The following is a 22601-nucleotide window of genomic DNA, read 5'->3' as shown; positions in this document are numbered from 1 at the left end:
TAGGGAAATCATTTTTTGGTATCTCTAGTCACTCTTTAAAACTGGGTAACTACGGATGGCTCCACAGAGATTTTATGTATTAGCCATACAATTTATATTTAAAGTATGAAAAGTGCTGAGCAACTTTGCTGGATGCCAGAGCTTAATATTTAAAATGATATGTTTATATGGTTAACTATTTTGTAAGTGGGCCAGCTGTGCCTTTTAAAATTATAGATGTCTATTAATTTCTGTCAACAGGATGTTTGCTTCCTATAAAAAATGACCTTTATTTCTCTTTTTTTTAAATGAATTCTAAAGACTAAGGATATTTGAATATTCCAAAGGTGTGCTTTTTGTGGTCAGTGCCTGTAATAAGACTGTATTTTCAAGTGTGTGAAGTTTATTATGTATAGAGATATTAGGAGAGAAATGTTTCTGTATGTCCACTGGGGCTATGCATCTTCTTTCAACTGGAAGCCATTTATTCTGTCAGCATGTGGTGTTTTACTGCCTATAGCTCCCCAGCATTGGATTTTTTGCACTAAACAGTGGGTTGGTTGAGAGAGTATTGGCCTGTTTTGTACTAAAAACAAAAAAATTCTAGGGGCAGCACTAAGAAACAGAACTGTGTTGTCTGTTGGGAAAAGAATTTCATTTAAACCACTGCCTGCATTTTGTGCTGTGTAACTACTTCTAGTTGGAATTTTTAAAAGCCAGAGCCACACACTGCTATCCTGGGAAAAATTCCAGAGTAAGATTAAAAATATATATTAATAATACTGTTCAAACTGTGTTTTTACCCTATTCTTCACTAAGGGGTGAATGACTTATGGGCCACGTGGGTGTGGGCTGAATCAATGTAGGGCCTAATGAGTAGCAAAAAAATAATAATAATAATAATAATGCTGGAGATCACAGCTTATTTTTCCAAATGTCCCCTTCTGCTGTACTACTTATGTAGCTCTCCCTTTACCCCAGGGACTTCAGAGCTGCTCTGTGTTACTGCTAAGGTTGCTCCCCCAGCTGTGTGTATTTGTCAGTAGGGCTGGAAGTTGTGGTTCCAAACAGAAGTAATGAGTGACTGAGCAGATTCCCACTTTGCGATCCACTTAGTGGTCAAGGGTGCATCTACTGAGCGCAGTTTCTTCTCAGGTTGACACACAACTTAGGAGTTTTGGCGTTGCAAGAGGATGGGACAGGGAGCAGTGAGATCTCTATGCTTTAGAGTCAAGGAAGCATGCATTGCCAGCAACCTGTAGAATTGCAGAGATAGGTCTGCAATATGGAGGCTGTGGCCCCAAGATTAAACATGTCTTATTAATATTACATAGACTAGTCAGGTCATCGTAAAACAGGAAAAACAAGAAAGACACTGACCTGGCAAATATCCTTTATCTACGCGTAGCTTCACCAGGACATACAGTTGGTTTAAACCAACAAGACCTTCACATAGCTGCAGTGCCTGCAACCGAATGAAATAGCAGGCATCAGGGAAAGCAATACTACACTTTATAAAGGGTAGAGAGCCTTTGCCTATCTTATAAAGCAGGGTGTGGTTCTGCTAAACTGTGTGGTTTTTCAGGAGGAGGCTCATTCCCATGCTGCCAAGTGCAATGAGGACATCAGCATTTTCAGGAGAGCAAGCTCTCCTCTTTCCAGACCTCTGATGCCCCATGTTACGGGGTGTTACTGTATAGGTTATGGCATTTACCAAACCTATTGCCATTTTTTTGTAAGCCAGTAGAAAGTCGAACACCTGGGAACAGAAACAAACTTCCATTGTCATGTTTCCCCTCTTCCTTCTTTCTCATTATAAAGATGTTGTAAATCATAGTTGAAAAATGTAAGGTTTGTTTTATCCTAGGAACTTTCCTCATTGTAAAGATGGCAGCATAAAACTAATCATACATCAAAAACCTTGGTGTAAATACAACTTGCAAATAAAGTACCTGCGACAGCTTAGTACATGTATTTCAAGAAAAAGATTTATAGCTTCTGGTAGAAAAACTCCTGCTGTCCTATACTATATCTCCACTAGGGGGTTCTCCTGGCATAGTTATGTCCTGGCTCAGCCTCTAGTGTAGGCAAATCTGAAGTTATGAAAATATTATGGCTGCATTTAGCCACAATGGATTAAAGAAAATGTAAACCTTAGCTCTATCCATCATGTGTATGTCACCCCATTTGTGAGGTTTTCTTATGTTAGATATCAAATATAATGTAAAATTACTTAAAGAATCATGCAGTGTTGCTCACTTAGAAATCAGAAAATACCAAAGTTAACGTCACCTGTGCTTTAATACTGCTCCCTTATGGTGAAATATGAATGGTGAAACCATCTTTAATGACATCAACATATAATGCAGTGATCTGTTTCTCCCTGACCAGATACCCTGCAAGTGAGTCTGCTTTCAGAGTAGTTACCTGAAGGGCAGTAGGAACAAAGTGCTTTGTTGGGGAAGAGGTAGTGTCTTCTAGGAGAAATAGAAGAGGAAGAAAGTAGGACTCTGGCTGCATTAAAGTTTGTTAAATCTGTTTGTTTGTTTTGGGGTTTTTTTAACAGCATTGTCCCACCTCATACCTTTGAATGTCCTTGGTGCCATATTGTGCCTCAATCCTCTTGGTTAATTTATAACACAGAATAGATGGTGTGCAGTGAATGAGGCAACTACAAAACAGTGATTATCATCCTTACTGGGTGTGTCAACACAAGACACTTTACTGCAAAGCAGACTTATTTACTGCGCAGTAAAGCATCACTGTCTATATGTGTGTGGCATATAGTAGACAGTAAATTAGTCTACCGTGCAGTTAGCTAGTACAGTATAACCTCATAAATTCGGCGTGCTGAGGACCAAGCACCAGCCAGAAATTTGAAAATTCTGGATTTTTGATTTTTGAAGCTGGCAGAGCAGCGGTGTGGGGTGGTGGATGGTGGCGGCAGCCGCCGCGTGCAAGCTTCCCCTTCCCCCCCCTCCCCTTCCCCCACTGCTCCAGGACCAGACACTGATACTTCTCAATGTGCCAGATTTTTGAGAATTCTGGATTTTTTATATCCAAATTTATGAGGTTATACTGTACTTGTAAATACAGATACTAGATTAATTGTGCAGTAGTTACTGTGCAGTAGTGCTCATGTAGAGGCTGACTGGGAGCTTCCCAGTTTGCCACACTAGCAGGGGGTAACAGGATGGGGAGTTCTCTGTCTCCAGTCCTGGAGCTGCTTAGCCTCCGCCTCCCCCCAAGACCTAACATCCTGCCCACCTAGGACTGGGGAGCTCTGCTTCCCTGCTCAGGCTGGGGCTGGCTGGGACCTGTCCCACTCCTGGGGACAATGTGTGGGACAATGTGGGCCAATGAGTGCTGCTGCCAATGAGCTCTTGGCTGGGCAGGGAAGCCCCGTTGGGCACAGGGCTATTGGAAGCTGTGTCCCCCAATGTGCATGGGGCTGAGAGAGCTCTGCTGGCTGCAGCTGCAACTGTTTCCCAGCCCCATGCACATCAGACTCCCTCTCAATGTGCATGGGGCCAGGAGACAGCTGCTGTGGCAGACAGCAGAGCTCTCCTGGTCCTGTACACATTTGGACTGGCCATAGTACCCCTGGCCAGCTTCTGAGCTAGCACCATGGGGAAGCCTGGATCTCCCCCTGGCTACTGCAGGGGAGCAGAGCAGGGCAGGAGCAGCCCCAGTTGGAAGTAGTTTTGTTCCCAAAAGGCTGCACATGTAGACACATGCCCAGGGAAGGCTTACTGTGCACTATTTTACTGCATAGTAAGCCTATTACCGCATTAATAGCACATGTAGATGCACCCCCTATTGGGTAAAAAGATCCCTCTCTCTAGCTGCCATCTCTTCTAGCCCCAGAGAGTGCAAATAGGTTCTCAGTGGGTGAGTTTACACATGCATTACTGCACTTTTCCTAATGCACATTAAATTTAGTACCTCCAATATGAGGTAAATAAATGCTCATTAGGCTGTCTAATGTGCAATAGCAAAAGTGCACACTTTTTTAGTGCCGCTTAATGTGCAATAGCTGATTTTACTGCACATTAGTTTATTTGCATGTTTTTTAATGTGACGCTTTAATGTACAGTTGAATAGGCTACTGTGCCTTAAAGCACATTTGTAGATGTGCCCAGTTACTATAGTGTAAAGCTATAATACATTTAAATAGACTCTGTCCCAAAATAAGTCACAGGTTCAGAAAACTTCAGTATTCACCTTGTATCCTTGCCTGATACATTTGGTTATATAAATAAAAGGCTGGTTAGTCATTCTCCATGCAAGCAGCCTTGGTAAACTATATAGGCAACCAAGAGACTTAGGACAAGGGGACCCAATTTCATAGGTGTTAATATGCTGTGTTGATGCTATACTCTTGTTTGCTGCCATTCGACACTACTAATTTTGGGAGACACCAACTCCAAGAGTGGAGATGATAGTGAGATTAGAGGTCCTCAAGCAGTGAAAGCAGTTCTCAGGGCACGGAGAACAAATTTACCATTCACATCAGAAATGGGGCATTGCCAGAAAAGCGTAGACATTCTTGCATTCGTGGGTATCTCTATAGATGTCTTAGGGAGGAGCCCGCCACTATTTTTCTATGCTATTTTGTTGAGGTTCTTGTAACACACCCAGAGCTGTGGTATTTGACTGCCTTCCAAGGATGCAATAAGCAACGTGACCAGCACCTGTCACGTGTGCTTCCTTCACCGTTTTGGTCCCTGGGGGAAAAAAAATCCTATGTTGGTTTTTGTTTGTTTGCTTGCTTGGTTTTGATATGTTTGGAGCTTTTATTAGTGAGAGGTGAGGTCAAAGGTGCCTTGCTTTTGGAAAGGGAAGTGCTGAGGTTTGAGGTGGTACTTAGAGCTTCAGCCCTGTAGTTAACCTATGGCCCTGGTGGAAGCTGCTCCCTGGACAAATGAACATTGCCTGTGCAGTGAATACTTTCTGAGAAGCGATGGTGTTAAAGCTATTGATTTTTCATGACCTTCATTATGCCTCCTCTCACAACTCTGTTATGCTTCATAGCTGCCTACCCTATACCACCTCACTACATAAGTGATGGGAAAAGCTAAGTGATGTTGTCCAGTGATGGAAACTGGACTGTTTTGGAGTTGAGACAAGCAGGGAGGCATTCAACTCTGTCACAGTCACTTTGAGGCAATGGCAGGAGGTGGCATGGTTGAATTAAAATGGAAAGCCTACAAGGGGTAGGAAAACCTTCAGATGCAATAAACTTCTGGGATATCAGAAACAGCAGCATAGGGTCACATTTGTAAAGATATATAGGCACTTACCACTTACTGATTTCAATGGGAAGTACATACCTAACTCCCTTTAGAGATGTGACACTCAACTCTCGTGGGTCTACATTTTAAATATATAGTAAAATAAATGTTTTTTAAAAGCTTTGATTCACTCTTCCTAGCAGACTGATAGAAAATAATGCACTTCGAGAAAAAATATGTGAGAAGCCACACCAGAAATGTTATATAGCTCACTGCCTTTAAGGATGCTTCTTTCACAGTGATGCTTATATAGCACTTTTCATCTGTAGATCTCATTGCACTTTATAAGGAGCTTTCTCCTTGGCATTTGCCTTCTCACTAAATCAAATTTCCTCTGACTGGCCCTTCTCCTGATCCCATACATATTTCCTCTAGGCCAGTGGCGCTAAACCTTTTGGGCCCACGGGTCAGATGAGGGATGCAGAGCTGGTCCACAGGCCAGATCAGACCTCAAGTGCTAGTATCAGGTCCCAGCATCCCCCATCACCTCTGCCCACCAGAATCAGGCTCCAGGGCTCTGCAGTGCCCTTGCCCCGTCTCACATGCTGAGATCAGGCCAGATGACATGGTGGTGACACTGCTCTAGGCTTCCATCGGACCAGCTTCAAGAGGAAGGCTGGGGAGGGGTGCATATAATGGCTCTGTGATAACCTGGCTCAAATCATCTCTCATGAGAGGATCTTAGAATATGAGTCTCCTGCTCCATGATCAAATGTCCAAACCACTGGGCTGAAGAATGGGAGGATTTTCCCTTCCTCCGTCAAGTAGTTACATGCAGTTTTCTCCAACCTTACTTTAGAACAGCATTTCTCAACTCATGGGTCATGACCCAAAGTGGGTTGCAAGAATATATGAAGGGGTTCTCAACAAACTTTAAAAATGAATCAACAAACTTTAAAAAATGGCTCAATAAACTTTAGAAATGATTTTTCCTTTAAAAAAGAAAAACTTGGGAAACTGTGACTGTTCCTTTGCAGCTTGCAAGGAGCTGCTTGGGGCCCCTTCTGCCCCACACACCCACCTCCTGCCACACACACTGGGGGGTCTGGGACCTGAGGGTGGGGAGGTGGGTAGTGGGTCGGGAGTGAAGGGCACTGGGTCAGGACTGGCTATTGATGTTTACAAATGGGTCCTGGTACAAAAAAGGTTGAGAACTGCTTTTTTAGAAGACTTGGATGCAATGATCCTATCTACCACAAAGCCTAAGAAGCTGTGCTATTCAGAAGGCAAGTGGAGGCAAAGAAAGTTCTGTTCTGAAAGTGGCTCTTCTGCATATAAAGATGAAGTAGGATTTGGCTACTAGTGTTGGCAAGGTTCTGATGCATGTGACTAGGGCCAGAGAGGCGTTCTGCTTCACCTGTGTAGCTGTATACATTCAAAAGCAGAATAAGTACACAGCTCATTTGCCCTGGTGGTGCATTCTGTAGCCCAGGGAGAGGTTGGGGCTTGCCCTGGCAGGATAAGAACTCTGTATTCCTAGCTTTGCTCCCAAGGTGGTTCATGAGGTTTATCCAGTAGCACTTTTCTTAATGTCAAATGCATCATCCGTACTGACGTATATCTGGACACAAGCCATTGTATACAATGGCACCATTCTAGGTTGCATTTTAGTTACAGGGGCAGGAGATGGGCTGCTGGAATTTCATCAGCACAAGCAGGAGAGGACTCTGGCCTGTAGTGTATAGAGACACCTACATCCTAATGGACCACAAAGCCTTACTGAGCCCACTCCACTCTCCTGGGTAAGCTGGGTACATGGTAAGAGGTATCACAGAAGAAGTATGATTCCAGGAATATTTGATAGTGGAGCATGTCATCCAGTATCCCCCAAGGCCCTCTGAACTGGTGACAAAGGGCTGGAAAATCCTGCTTATTGTACATGTCTGGGCTGCTTTGCTAAACAGAGTGTGAAGTACCAGGCTTGCTTTTTCCTCTCTCCAAACACAGACAAACAGACATGCCTTCCTGTTACGTTGTTGTGGTCCGTGTCTTCCAAGAGGCCCCACCTTCATGAAGATATAGTGTAATGAGGACTGCTACTTCTTGAAGGCTTTCCAAATAGTGATGCCTGGGTATCTGTTACAGCTGCAGGGGCAGAGAGGTCCAAGCAAGTGGAGCACTATCTGTAGACACCTGCTCCCCATCCTCAATGCTATTCCCCCCACCTCCCACCCATAATGACTCTAATGTGAAATGCACAACCAATATTGGAAGCAAAAGTTCACTGGCCTCCTACACCAGAGCAGCATCTACTGTTCTTTGCTTGCTTTAAGGATTTAAGACACTGTCTATTATGGCCTTAGGACAGTTTCTGTCATGGTGTACCCTCCACAGGCAGGTGCTTTCTGACTTAGTGTTTAGGTTGCTACCCTGTGATGTGGGAGCTCATAATTCAAATGCCTTAGAGCAGGGGCTGGCTAATTATGGCCTGTGGGCCCACTTTGGCCCACAAAAAGATTAGAACCAAACTTTAATCCAGTCTGTATTTTACCAGCAGTTTGCTAAATCCCTGTTTCTGCCTAGCCATGGAATTGGGCCTGGCTATCTAATCCCCTGTTTACAACCTGCAGAGGCTGAGATCCTGGCTCTGGCTCCAGCTTTGCTCAAGCTCTGTGCATGGGGCTACTCTCTCCACCTATGCTGCATTTTCTGAATTAGCCATTCAGAAACATGTGGGGAGAGACAATTTAGAGGAGGCTGGGGGTGGGGGGAGGAGGGGCATGCAAGGGATCAGCCCCTCTATACAAAGCTGATCTCAGGAACACATCTCAGGAACAAGACTCTCAGCAGGGGGTGGGTGGTGGAGGGAGTGGGTGCAGTCTGGAAGTGACCAGCATACTGTGGAGTGGCAGCCAACCCTTTTTTATACTCAGTATAAGAAAAGGTTGGCTGCCACTCCGCAGCAGGCCGGTCACTTCCGGACTTCTGGTCCAGCAGCCAACCCCCTTGCAGACCGGCAGCCATCTCTTCGTGGCCCAGAACCAGGCCACAGCCCAGGGGTTGGGAAACTCTGGATTAAATGACCTTGTGAGGTCCCTTCCAGCTCTATTTTCCTATGATCCGATGATAGTAGGTGACTTAAATCTCTAAAAACTGTATGATACTTCCTTCTGCATCTTAACCGTGAAACAGAATTCACTTCCCACTGTATTCACTAAACCCTAATGAAAACACCATAACAGACTTTGGAATCCAGCAAATACTCCCAGTTAGCAAAGCCTGGTTCTAGGCAACTGCAAGATCAAATGGGCAGGATATTTTATCTTAAGTCAGTATCAGTTTTGTAGTTTCCAGAAGCCTCCTCCCTCTCGCATGCTAAACCCAAGGCTTGGGCCAAGAACACACAGGTCTTTTTGAACTGAACTCCCCTCCCAGCATACCGTGAGACAAGGTAACACTCTTCTTTTTCTGTAAGTATGTAGTTTAGCTCAGCCAGTCCCAATTCCCCTTTTTCTCTCCACTTCCTCAGCTCCCTTTACATTTTTTGCAGTGTTTAGAATAGACTGAAGAGAGAGAAGGAGACAGAGAGAGAAACTCCTGCTGCATAGGTCAGGTAGTAGTGGATTTCTTGGGGAAAGCACTTCCTATTCATGCTAAGGGATACTTTTAGTATTCCCTCACTCCCTTATTCCCTGACTCTCTAGGCATGAAGCATAGCTCTGTGTCTCAGGTAGGTCTCTATACTGCCTTTTAGATACATATTGCTACTCTAGAGTTTTTCTCTGGATCCAGCTTGCCTATCCAGGAAGCTGTTTAATAATTTCCCTTATGGGCTACCACTTTTCCCAGGGCAAAAGCTTCCAGAATACAAAGAAGTAATAGAAAAAGAAAATAGATGAGAAGGAAGGGGTGGAGGGGCAGTAGAAGAAAACTTGGGAGAAAGTGATAAGGCAATAGTACTACATAAAAAGATAGGGTTGTACTGAATGCAGGAGTTTTCCCAAATTATTTGTGCAGTGAAGCAGATGCCCAAATATTCTTAGTTGCTGAGTTGCTTTTGTTACTAGGGTTGTGACCAAGATGGGGAGAAAAGAGCAAAAGACCCATTCTCTGTCTTGATGCCGTCATGGGAATTCCTCTTAAGAACTTCCTGTGTTTCAATTACCTGCTCCCTACTGGATGATTTTTCTTGCCTGTCCTACTCTCTCCTGAGCCTTGCTGCTCTCATCCCATTCCAGCAATTAAGGGTAAGAACCTGTGCACTCGTTTTGCAAACTGATTGCTTCCTCCCTTCAACTATACTGCCTTACTAACCCACCTTACTCATCCTCTGAGAACAAAATGGGTCTATTCCTGCTCCACTGGAAGGGTTAAACTTTGATACCTATGCTTAGAGTACAATGTATCTTTGAAAGCAAGAGGCCAGGAATGACTATTGGAAATTATTTAATAGCTCATTTTAAATAACATGACAATGTCAACATGTGAAAAATTTACCCCTGTTACAGTTTGTACAGTTTCACCTGTTATGTTACAATGTATCCAGTGCATGTATGAGGAAAATATAAACTAATATTCTCCTGTTAGTTTTTCCCTATATGATCCTGATTCAGAATTTCTTTTTTAAGAAAAAGATTGACATTGAAACAGAGGTGCAAAAGTAACGTGATATACAAATGAAACAGGTTTTAAATAAATTCCTAACCATATTCTCTCCCAGAAGCTTTTTAAAGTCTGCTTTACATCTGCAAACTATAAATACACAATACAAAATGCAAGTTTTACAAGCCACTTCTTCCTAATAGTTAGTGTTAAGCCAAGTGAAATTGAACAAGCAGCACTCTTCCAAAATAGAAAAATGCATGTCTTTAAGAACAATAATGTTAAGTATTTACATATAAAGTTATGAAGTGTTTGAGGATGTGGATATATAAATTAATAACACACTGACAAAAATAAAGTTACTGTGAAATAAATAATTCAGCAGCATTTCATACTAGGGAATCTGCAGTGTACAAAGGCAGCTCATTATAGTATTATTCATATATATGTCTACGGTGTATAGGACCCCTGCAGTCACATAGATCCATATATAACTTTAAACATCTTTGTAGTCCCATTGACTTGTGTGGCACTACCACTAGTGAGTAGTGGGACTACTGGTCACTAGTGGGACTACTGATATGCTTAAAGTGAGATATACATGCGCACTTCACTGAATCAGTCTAAAAGACTGCAGGATCCTGCAAAAGACTTATATGAGTGAATGCAAATGCTGGCATGTGCTTGGTCTTATTCTTGTGAACCGAGATACTGCTGACATTCAGGGTCACCCTTCAACTCAGGAGAGCCAGGAATTCTTTTCCCATTCCTTGGATAGACACACCAGCATCCAGCAGAATCACCATCCAAAGAAGTTTCACACTATGAGAAAGTTCAGGAAAAGATACTATGAAATTGACTCTGAGAAACTGTGCACATACACAACACACATAAACTGTATACGAGTACAGGGGCTTGGAAAGCATTAGTAAGTATGAGGAATAAGAAAGCTGCAGGGATTTTTTTTGTATGCCACATTATTCTTTCCCAACTCATGACTCCAATTGAACCCCACTTAGCACAGTATTGTGACCTACTAGGTGTTTAGAGCCTTTTCCAAAATTATGCTCACCTACTTCCCAAAAGAAAGAAATATCTTTCTGAGGAGAGGGCATGAGAGGAAGCAGAATATATAGGCAGAGGTGAGAACCTGGAGTGGATGAGAACCTGGGCCCAATCCCCCAACATCTAATGTAAATAAGGATTTTTTTATGTTGATTTCTGTTGGTACCCAACTAGATCTTATGGAAACAGTTTCTTCAAGAGTTGCACTGTGTTGGTACACAGACCAAGAGTGAGATTTAATAGCATGGCTTGTTTGGGTAGAGGGAGGGGGCAGGGAGAGGTGGGATCTCGAACACAAATGTATTAGGCTGGGATGTTAATGGTTAATTAGTGATTTTGGACCTGGATTGGTAATTTCCTGAATAACTATTTTGGTAAAATAATTCTTACACAGTGTATTCAGCTGTATTTTTCCTTTTAATAATCATGCTATTAATCATCTCATCTCAGGAGAACTCCCAGCCCCACTGAAGCTGATTGGAGTTTTGCCACTGACTTCAACTGGACCTTAATTTTAACCAGAATATATAGATGTTTTTATCCTTCTGTAGCCATTCTTACACATCCACCATGCTTTGTAGTCTTATGCACTGACATGACATCATCTAAAGCAGTGGTTCTCAATGGGGATGCCACAATATCTCTCTCTGCAGTCAGCATGGTGGATATGGTAAATGAATATTGGCTGGGAGCATGGAGATCCTGCTAATCTGGAAACATTCTTAGACAACGTTCTACATCTAATCTGTGGATAAAAAGAGGTCTTCAGCTTCTGTTTCCATTAATCTAAGTATTATATAGTTGAAGAGAAAAAGGTGGTTTGTTCCCAAGAAACCATTCTTATTTTCACAGCCAATTCATCCAGCTCTGAAAACGCTTTGAGTGTTTACAGGTGACTTGATTTACTGGAAAGCTGGCTGAGACTGACTACTAGCACAGCATGTGAGTAGGGAGTGAAGATAAATATACCTGTTTGCTGTGATAAAATCCATTCTTGGTGCAGTTAGGCAAATAGAATTTGTATATCTCGCCTCCAGTTTTCTGCTGAGCTTTAGCTAATTTGTACAGTGCTCTGTAGAGTTCTTTCTGGCAAGGTCCCTGTAAGAATATTTACATAAATAATGTAAATGATGAGCTTCAAAGAATCTATAAAAAACAACATAGTCAATTAAGAGAAGAAACTACACTGATAAAATCAGTAGTTGGTTGAATCATGTGCAGTTTCCATTTCTTTTAGTTGGAGCCCAAATGACATACAAAATGCCAAGGCATGCTTTAGCCCTTTGTCTTTTGTTCTTAGAGATATTTTTTGTCCTTAAAAGCATGAGGATTTATTTTCATAATTCTTTCACACTGGAATGTATCCCTTATTAAACAAGAATAGTAATATGGCAGCTATCCATATCACCAACTGGTATACATCACAGCAGCCGTATTGACTACATTAAGATCCAGCGTCACATTTCCATGTCAGACAGGTCCCTGTGTTGTTTTGTGTGTGTAGAATAGGTACTTTGCAAAACAATTTTCTAAATGCTTGTTTTTTGAGTCTACTGTATTCAGCTGGCCCCTGGCAAACCCAGTGAAATGAATCATTCTTTCTGATATGCACACAAAAGGTAATAGTACTTTTAATTTTAAATTAAGGTTGCTTAAAACTGTTTTCTGGTATTTATTTTTAGAAATAAGTATAACTGAATCATTACATATGGCTCATACAATTGTCAAAAATTCTTAAAATGTACTGGACAACAATTTAACAGCAATGGATCATTTTACATCAGGGATAACATTCTATTAAAACCTACAAAGTATAAAAATGAGGGTTACATGCTTTCTGTAACTTGTTATTAGAGAAGCAAGGCTGGAAAGGACCTTCAGAGGTCCCCTAGCCCAACCCCCTGCCTGAGGCAGGATCATCCATAACCAAACCATCCTATAAAATCCATAATCTAAACTCTACATAAGACTATCATCAAACCTGACATAACGCAGCCCTAACACCCTAACCGGCCACAGGTAAAGCAGGGGAACCATGGCAGCCAACATCCTGCTTCTATGAAATGGTGTTAATACAGGCTTAAGAGATCCTGGGTAGAGGGCCACGCCACCCTGTGCAAAGGAAGGTAAAACCCCCCACAGTCCATACCACTCTGCTCATGAAAATTTCTTACTGATCCCAAATATGGTGATAATTTTCCTTACTGACCCCGAGTGAAAAGGCCAGACCCTCCAGCCAGGAACCTCCAGCTTTGGTCCTTGCAGAAGCATTGGCACTGTCTCATAATATTGTAGGTATGCCTGCTCCTAATTCAGCTCTATACTATACAATTGCTTCCATGGCTTATTCTAACTTCTGTTCTTTGGTGCCCCTAAGTGGTAATTTAAATTACTTACACACACACGTACACACACCTTTTATTAAAACCCCCCCCACCTCTAGATATAAGCGTGATGATAGAATCTGATATGCATTGTGGATGAATTTCAGCCCTGTGCAAAGGTATCTATGTGAGCCTTAAGTAATATATATACATCTTCCAGTTATTTTCCATGTGCTTACAACTGAAGCTTCTGATCAGGACTTTCTAAAAAAGTGGGGCTGCTATCCAGTGACACAAAATGATGTAGAGCCAGTGCAGCCTCTAGTTTCATGTAACAATTTCATTCTGAATTGTAAATCAATTGCTACCTGAAAGCCTTACAAGCAAACCTACCTGTTCCTTCCATTTCTTTAATTCAGTGATTCTCTTGGCTTTCATGTTTTCATAAGCACTAATGGCATTCCAAGGAATAGACTTGTCCTGCCCAATGGGAAACATCAGTTGATAGTTAAGCAGCTGATCTTGTGTCATTTCAGTACCTTCAAGGGGTATATCTTCAGGTTCCATAGAATCTAAAAAAGAAGAACAATATCCTGTGATATAGCTTCTCCCTTCCTTAGCCATCTCCTGTATTAGTTTGACCAACCCCTACCCCCCCCCCCAAAAAAAAAAAAAGTCAAGTTAAACTCCTGGGTGTGTAACTCCTGTGAGCCTAGTCTAATCAATCTCATGGGAGTTTCCTTTTGCATCACAGCAAATCAAAACCCTGTGATTTCTCAGCAGGACACATGTATTAGCTGTTCCCTGATAAGCTAATTACTCTATTACCATTTTGAAGTCAGAGCACAAACAAAAAGCCCCAACTAACTTAGTAAATAGTGTGAATTGTGGGATAAACTGGAAGACTGAAAACAAAACTATAACTGATTTGGAGCCTTCCCCAGCCAGTGCTGATGCATTTTGTTTTCATTCTTGGAAAGAGTTGTTCTAAACATGGTCCCCTGACATATTTTAATTTGTTCCAGAGCCTGGCTAACACATGTCAATGGGTAATAATTCACACAAATAGGCAATAGAGTCAGCAGACCCAGTCAGCTTGTGGAAGAACAAACAAACAAGGGGCAGAACAAGCCCTCAGATATGTAAAGCAAATGCTTAACTTTACACGTGTACAAGTTGCAATGAAATCAATAGAAGATGTTAACAAGTCCATAGGATTTTCAAGTGCTTAAAGTTAGGCACATATTTAAAACCCTTGTCGGATCAGGGCCTAAAACAATTTACAAACAAGTTGAAAAAATAGCAATAAGCATAATATGTAGGATAAACTGATGTGGAGGGAGGGACACACATAAACTTATGGACTTTTCTCCTGATAAAATCAAAAAAGCTATATTTCAATTGCCAAAGTTGCTGAAATTCACAGTAGTATTCAGAAACATTTTAACTAATAGCACTGAAGCCACTGTTGACTGGTTCTGTCCTTAATGAAAAAAAAAAATTACAGATACTAACATTGAGATCCACTATTGTGATGGTCAAGTTAAGTTCTTCAGGGATTTATGGCTCCGTCAATTTAATTTCCATGAAAGGAAATCTTGGCAAAGAAGTTGTCAGAAGAAAAAATGCGGAAGTCAGCTATAGAGCTTAGCAGATGTTAATGGTTTAGTGTGCTTACCTCTCCCCTCATCAAATACCTACCCATTGTTAATACGCTAATGCAAATACCCATTAGTCCATTTAGGCCAGTGGGTATCATTTATTGCCTTCAGTTACCTTCCAGTCAGGGCCAGACCTTCAACACATTGGGATTCCTTTATACACTCCCTATTTACTATGAACATTTAACAGCAAACCAAACAAAAGTACAATAGATTCCTCTGGGGCCAAGGAGCATGAGGGGAATTCTGGCTCTTCCACTTCATGCGCTTGGATTTCTTTCTTGTTTTGCATTCCACCCTTGGTCTTTTGGAGCATTATAATGAGATGTGGATCAGAACAAGGAGAAATTTTCCAAATCTCATGTTTTAACTCTTCTAAATTTACCATACAATCTTACTCTTTAATTTCATACACAAGTCAGCCGTACCCCCTTTAGCATTATCACTAAGAGCTGGAATTTAGCTCTATATAAACCTGGCACCAGAAGTATAAAGCTTTCTGCTGACAAGAGCATACACTAGGGATATACAGCATTTATATACCTGTAGCCTCTGCTATCCGTATCCCTTCTGCATCACTGGTTGGCAGGCATGTTCCTTGCCCTTGGATGAGGGCATAGAGTGGTCTGGGCTCACCTGGAGGTACATGGCAGCTGAGCCCTTGGCCACAGCGTGCTGTGTACACTCCACAGTGCTCACCCATCTGGAGAGCGCAGGTCTGGCAGCAGCCACAACCTGGCTGGTGAGCCATCTCTGGGCAGCTGGCGGGCACTGGCGGGCAGACAGCAAGCTTCTCTTCAGTGCAAGGGGCACAGTGCATGGGTTGGAGGTTGACTCCAGAAGTGAGGTAAGTGCTGAGGAGCAGCAGAAGACATGGCAGCCAGCAGCAGCAGATTGGAGACCTCACAATGGTCATTCTGGGGATGTGTGAGGACCACAAAGATGAAGCGCTCAGTCTGCAAAGACGCAGGAGGCAGTTTACAAACATCCAGCTAGCAGTGGGATCTCAGCCTTGGCCATTTATACACTGCTTGCTGGCCTATTAATCGTTAACCCTAAGTTAACTATTATCTGAACGGGAGGGTTGGAGAAGCATCTTTTCATTGGTAGTTCCCGTTCCTCGCCTTTCTCCCCCTCCCCTTTCACTCCCCCTTTATTTATTTTTTTGTTTCAAGATGCAAGAAAGAATGCCTTTATTTTTCCTGCTCTTTCCCAGACTGAGAAAGACAGCTTTAAAAACTGGGGCAAGGGAGATCAGAGGGGAAATGGATAAGACTCTCCTTTTGTTTGTCCCCTTTCCTTGCCATTCAATGAAAATTGAAATGTTAAAAAAAGAAGGGGGGACTCCCGCCGAAAGAGGAACAGCTGACTTAATATTTCCACAGCAACAAATACAACAAAGGCTTGTTTAATTTTCATCATGTGGTTCCAGGTTATGAGGACACTGACATACCAAACGAGAGGCCCCCAAGGGTAATAAAGCTATCAAGATCCCATAACTATTGAACACATGCGTAGGAGCTCATGTCATTAACCTGTTGGGAAGGATTGTTTGGTCAAGGCTTGAGTTGATTTCTCATGGATGTGCTCAGTCTCTGCTGCTCTTTCTTTGATGCAAGTTAAAGAGCTGAGCCTTCTTGCTTGCTGTGGTGAGAAAACAATGCTTGTCAGGCAGAGTGGGAAGAAATACGTTGTCCTGAGTCTCTCTCAGGAATGTCACCTCTCCATCTCATTTCAACTCTCATCTGAAAGCATTTCTTTCTTTCTTTTTGTATGGTGGGATTGTCACTAAGATAAAGGCAAAACAAATCAACCTTTACGGTACAGCATAGATAAATTTATCCTGGCATTTGCAGTATGTATGTCCTAAGCCTGAAATAGCAAATTCCACAGTAAAGAAGCCAACAGCTGCAGCGTGGTAAATGTTTTTGTTTTTAAATGGAATTCCTCTTTCTCTCTGCTATTGTAAACATTTTAGGATACCACAAAGGAGGATTGTAAAATGCACTGCACTCTGTATGACTTCGTATTTTGTTGATTGCTTTTTGTCTTTGTGATGCCCATGTTGTGTCGCAGTAGTTAATGCACTGTTAATCCTTTGATATGTGGAGATAAGGAGATAAATGACCTTATCAGTTATATTTGGTGATCTACCTTTTTGAAAGTGCCTATTTTAGATGCCCAACTCAAGACATTTTAATGAAGCCTGATTAAAAGAACGGAGTTGGCGCCCGCCCTCTGAAAAAATCAGGCCCCTTTGTGGCGTCTCCAGTCATATGACTGAAGGGACCAGAATTACTGGTTGTTTATGGAAGCTGGAGCCAGAGTATCTTAATTGCCTTTAATATTGTTCTCCTAATGTAAATTTGGTCCAAAGTTGTGACACAGAGTTCCACTGGGAAAGTACAGCAAGGCAGTCTTTTCCAGGGCTAATGATTACTTTTTGCCATTGAGTTTGTAATGTCTACTATAAGCCACGCAAAGAAAGAGGTCGAGCTCTTTCTATTCAGTACACAGGGTGAGGCTTCACAATTTGAAATCAGGCAGGTTTTGTACAAATGCCAAATGAACTATATAAGAAAGCACGCACACATGTAATAGTTCTCTTAAACAAGACCAGTTTCTGGAAATGATAAAAATCCATAGATCGCCTATATTAGTGGTTTAATAGGTATGAAACTGAGCTTCACTTAGTCTCTCAGCGTTAGTTATCTCCTGCAAGTCATAGCAAGACTATAGCAATTCATTAGTGATCTCAATTGCTATCTAAAATTACTTGAAGAAAAAAAAGGGACATGGAGAAAAAGGAACTTTCAATGCCCTGTGCAGAAGCCTCTTTTGAAATGTTTTTGTTTGTTTGTCAAAATTAAGTGAATGCGTAAAAGAAGACAATTACAGTGCACACATTAAGTTTCAAGTTGGAGTTTTGCTAACCAGTAGATCTCAGTTCTGATTCAGATCTTAATTCCTCCAAAAAACCCATAGTCTTCAGATCTGTAGATTTTGTTTGGTTTGGTTCATTGTAAGGACATCTGATTCATAGTTTCATAGTTTCTAGGGTCAGAAGGGACCTGAACAGATCATCAAGGCTGAACCCCTGCCCTGGGCAGGAACGAGCTCTGGGATCATAATACCCCAGCCAGATATCAATCCAACCTCTTCTTGAAGACCCCCAAGGTAGGGGAGAGCACCACCTCCCTTGGGACCCCATTGCGTATGTTAAAATAAGGTGTTTTTTTAAAAAGATATAATAAAAGGCATGATATCACATAAATTGCATATGAACCTATTCAAAGTACATCGGAGTAAGCCAGTTATCAGTGGGGTGTCTATACGAGATACGAGAGGCGCAGTAGGCTAATTCTACTGCACTCTAGCGCATCACGGCAAAAGCCATGCTAATGTACAGTAGAATTAGGCTACTGTACTTTATCATCACCTAAAAGATATGTGCCAGTGCTACTGTGCAGTAGTGCTGATTATGGCTCATTAAGTTAGTACCTGTTATTACAGGTACTAAACTTAATGCACTGTAATTACGGTGCATTAATGAATGTGTAGACATGCCCAATTTACATCCTTTTCATTTATTCAACAGTAATTCAGATGTCCTGAAAAAAACAACCCATAATTCTAACTCTTCTGTATGTGTGACATTCAGTCTTATGGCTGAGCTGACTTTCCCGACCTGGTGGTTGAAAAGAGAAAATAAGAAACAGTTTTAGCCTCCTTTTGAAAAAAATGTTCCTGAATAGGTTATGCTTTTCTTAAATATAGTCATTACTTAGAATGATTTACAGAAGAAGTTCTATGGATAATATGTGGTTTGCAGAGTATACATAAGCAGATTTTCCAAGCCCCTGAGATTATAACAATATTGGCTACTTTTAACTGAACATATAGGTCACTTGGTATTGTTTCTGTACTAAGATCGGATAAATGAAACACGTAGGTTATAACTCCAAATATTCAGATTTTTAAGTTCAGAACTAACTTGCCACAAATATTTTCTAGTCTTTGCTTAAAATGTGTTATTTCTATTTACATTCTAGGAAATACATTTCTTTGCTTGAATATTTACAGTGACTGGGTAATATTTTTCAGAAGCACCTCAATGATTTAACAACACAAGTCTCACAGGGCCAGAGAGAGAGCTATAGGATTACTCTCAGAGTAACTGTATAGCCAAGTGGTTATGCCAGTCATCTGGGATGTAGGAGAGCTGGATTCCAATCTCTCCTATGGATCTGGTAAAGTGCAAATAGTTTTTTCACTTTCTAGTTGCTTGCCCTGAACACAAGATTATTGGCCAAATAGGAACCACCTTCTCCAACCTATACTTCCCTTTAATGCCCCATTGCCATCATCTTTGATGATGATCAGTCTTGATTAGATATATTTAATGTAAGAATTAACTAGGCTCTGTAGACAGGAAGGGCCAGTTTAAAAATCTTGTTATGGTTTAGGCATGAACCAAGACTTCAGGATCTTAGACGGCATCAGGATTAAGTCTTTATTTCCATGGAAGAATAAATGGTCCAGAAAGGCTTTGGCAATAGAGGATGTTAAACCACACACAGGCACTCATAAGAAGCAAAAGTGCCTTTGTAGGGAGTTCTTGTGGATTGTTTTCACCTTCCTGACTTCAAATTCACACCCTAATTAATTCAGATATAACTTTCCCATTTAGACAAGCTATGATAGCAGTGGATGTCAACATTTAGACTTATGGCACCTCTCCACAACATTTTATGAGCCATTGTTATACTGTCTAAGCTTCCCTACTTTATCAGATAAACTTAATGCAGGTAGGAGCATCCCTTGCTGCCGCATCCACTTTCCTGTCTGGTCCCATATGTGTCTCCTGACTGCAGCAATCCTGAAAGGATATTGTGTCATCCCAATTGGGAAACATTGCTTTAGATGACACGTGAACTTAGACAGGTCCTCTTGCTTCTCTGTTGGCTTAATGACTCTATAATCAGCATTTACATCAGTGTAAATTAAGGCCTACAGGCCTGTACCAATGTCACTTGAACCCAGTGTAGAATTATCCCAGGAAAAATCAAGGGTGAAACTACACTAGTGTAAATGTCATGTGTCCACAGTTTGTTTTAGGTTAACTACATGTGGGAGGTACACAGGCTGTTGCTAAGTTATCTCACCACTTAGGAGCAAAGCACAGCAATATCAGCCTCCTGCATGCAGCTACCCTTAGAGGTCTGCTCCAGGTCCAAGTGTAATTTATATCTCTGTACAATTGCACCAATGTAAGTCTGCCATGTGTCCAGTCCTTGGATTAACATGTCATTAACACTCTTTTTCTTTCTTGTAATTTAGAGGACACAACTTTTGGAACAAGGATTGTCTCATATTTATGTTACAGAAGGAGGAGCCAGTCTTGGATAAGACCTGTAAGTAATACCAGAATACAGTGGTTCTCAACCTTTTTAGACTCAGTGCACCCCTCCTTAACTTTTCTGAATTGAGCCCAGTTGAGAACCACTGTTGTACTGTTGCAGCTTCCTAACTATATCAGAGAAGCTTAATGCAGCCAGGAGTACACAATTCTGCTACAGCCATATCCTGGTCCTGCCCCACATGTGCCTCCAGGAAATAGAGGTGCAGGATAGTTCTACCTGGTGGTGGTGGCAGCATGGCAGCTTGGAGATATATCCATAAAACAGTAGTTCTCAACCAAGTGTCTTTCCAGGCTGCTACCACCAACTCCTGATGGTACTGACACCACATAGAACTGATAAAATGTATGCAGGCATGAGCACCTGCTCCCGACGCAGCCACTTTCCCAGTCTGGCTCCACACCTGTCTTGTGGAAACAGAGGTGTGTGGGAATTTCACTTGGCCATGGCACCCTTGAAAAGGTCTTGCAGCACCCTGGTTGAGACCCAATACTTCAGTTGATTTTATCTTTAGTTCCTCCATTAGCTTAAGTTCAGATGTTTTAGTTTAGATGCTTTAATTCCTCCATTAGCAGGAACTAAGATACTTTAGATACTTACTGGTCAAGGCTGCTGCTTAACAGAGGTTTGGGCATCTTGGTGATGTTTAAATATTACCCTCACCTAACTGGCAATTATGCACTTATGTGATGCAATGTCCTGTTTGGAACAGTGGACCAACTAGATGCTCTAGAGCAGCAGTTTCCAACCTTTTTTTGCTGCGACCCACTGCTGGGAGCAGAGTTTGGCAGCGGCCCAGGGGTGGGGGAGCTCCCGGCACGTGGCACGACTCGTCCTTTGTGTCTGGTGCAACTGGCATTGCCCCCACAACCTTCACTTGGGTCACGACCAAAGGTTGGGAACTGCTGCTCTAGAGGACTCTGCAAAAATCACTTCACTGAGGATTTTCCATTAGGAATTTCTTCTCAGTACCCCCAATGAGTAGTTAATGCATGCCGCCTTTAAAAAATGAGATAATTACTCCCATTATATATCTCTGCCCTCTCAAATGTAATCACGTATGTTCTCATTCACCATATAAGGTTTGGATTTTTAAAGGAGGTTAAGGGAGTTGCTTGCTCAGCTTTGATTGCAGTTCATTGGAATTTGAGCTCTTGGCTTCCTTTGAAAGTCCCAGCTGCTCTTCACCTGAAGGATAGCTTTTGTGAGCAAGTTTTATGGCCTAATTATTTCCTTTGAGCAGTTTTAAATGGGCTGCCTTGCAGTTTCACTAATTTATATTTCTCCTGTTCTTATTTTAGTACAAATCTGTAACTGGAGCACCCAGGATTTACTTTCTCTGACTAGATTATTATTTGATCTGCTTCTACCATGATTTTTTCCTCCCCTTCATCACTTTCTATCCAAACTAAACAGTCACCAGTATTCTCAGTCTCATTTTTGCTGAGAAACCGACCCATGTCTTTGATGAAGTGTCCATATCTCTGGATGCTTTCTAGTTCAGCCCTATTATTTTTTTGAGACAGCAGGCATTTTTAAGGGATGGACACACACACACACTGTCTCACTTACTCACTATGCTTGTTTTTTTATGGATCCTGTTCTTAGGCAACTTAATCTGATCAGCCAGGAGGCAGCTACCTCAGAGATGACGATTCCAGTAGGTAACAAAGCACAGCTACAAAAGCAAGCCACATTTACATGCAGTGGTGAAACACCCAGGCCTGCAGAGGTTAATCCAACCTGTTGTTATATCAAAATATACACAGAAGATCAGACTAAATGTCATAAGAATATTTGTCTGACCTACTGTATAAGGAATCTGTGCGATCAAACATGGAAATCACACAGAGTTACTGGATAAAAAAAAAATCGATATAATTAATGTGTAATGAAAGAAAGCAAAAGGCCAAGATTAGATTGCTGAGGTACTTTGCTAAAGATGAAAGTGGAGTGCCTCTCTTTACAAACAGCTATTTGACTGTGGTCAATAGAGTATCACTCTCCCAGTGAGTGGTCCAAATAAACCATGTCATGGTTTACTGTCCCTTTACTGGAAAACAACAGGATTTCACTGACCTGAAGTCAGGGACTTCAGGTCAGATTTGTAGATAATTAGGGCTTGAAGGCTGCAGCTAGACACCAAGGAGGTTTATCAAATGCCCCTAAGGGCTTTTCTATATTACCCCTGGGCCAAGCTTGCGCATGCTTGTACCTGGCCTACTGGTGCATATGCCAAATCCTGAAAATAAGGCAATGTAACTGCTTTACAGTAGCACTCTAAAGCCACTCTTGGGGGTCCTCATATGGGCATCT

General features: G+C 41.8%; 1 protein-coding gene and 1 long non-coding RNA gene across 2 annotated transcripts in view; one reads left to right on the top strand and one right to left on the bottom strand.

Moving 5' to 3' along the window:
• Positions 1-9642: 9642 nt before the first annotated feature.
• On the bottom strand, positions 9643-15871 carry IGFBP1 (insulin like growth factor binding protein 1). Its single transcript, XM_006026822.3, has 4 exons — positions 15409-15871; positions 13598-13776; positions 11850-11978; positions 9643-10637 (listed from the first exon to the last, which is right to left on the bottom strand). Exons 1-4 carry the CDS (start codon positions 15851-15853, stop codon positions 10506-10508), a joined length of 885 nt encoding a protein of 294 aa, XP_006026884.2. The 5' UTR covers positions 15854-15871; the 3' UTR covers positions 9643-10505.
• A 4171-nt stretch (positions 15872-20042) lies between these two features.
• The window catches only part of LOC112550801, a 13771-nt gene continuing 11212 nt past the window's right edge, over positions 20043-22601 (top strand). Inside the window, exons 1-2 of the long non-coding RNA XR_003094811.1 lie at positions 20043-20085; positions 20206-20279. This is a non-coding gene — a long non-coding RNA (uncharacterized LOC112550801). The remainder of the gene's footprint in view (positions 20086-20205; positions 20280-22601) is intronic.

This window comes from Alligator sinensis, unplaced genomic scaffold, assembly GCF_000455745.1.
Source record: "Alligator sinensis unplaced genomic scaffold, ASM45574v1 scaffold456_3, whole genome shotgun sequence".
Lineage (NCBI taxonomy): Eukaryota > Metazoa > Chordata > Crocodylia > Alligatoridae > Alligator > Alligator sinensis.
This window is presented reverse-complemented; position numbering and strand designations above follow the sequence as displayed.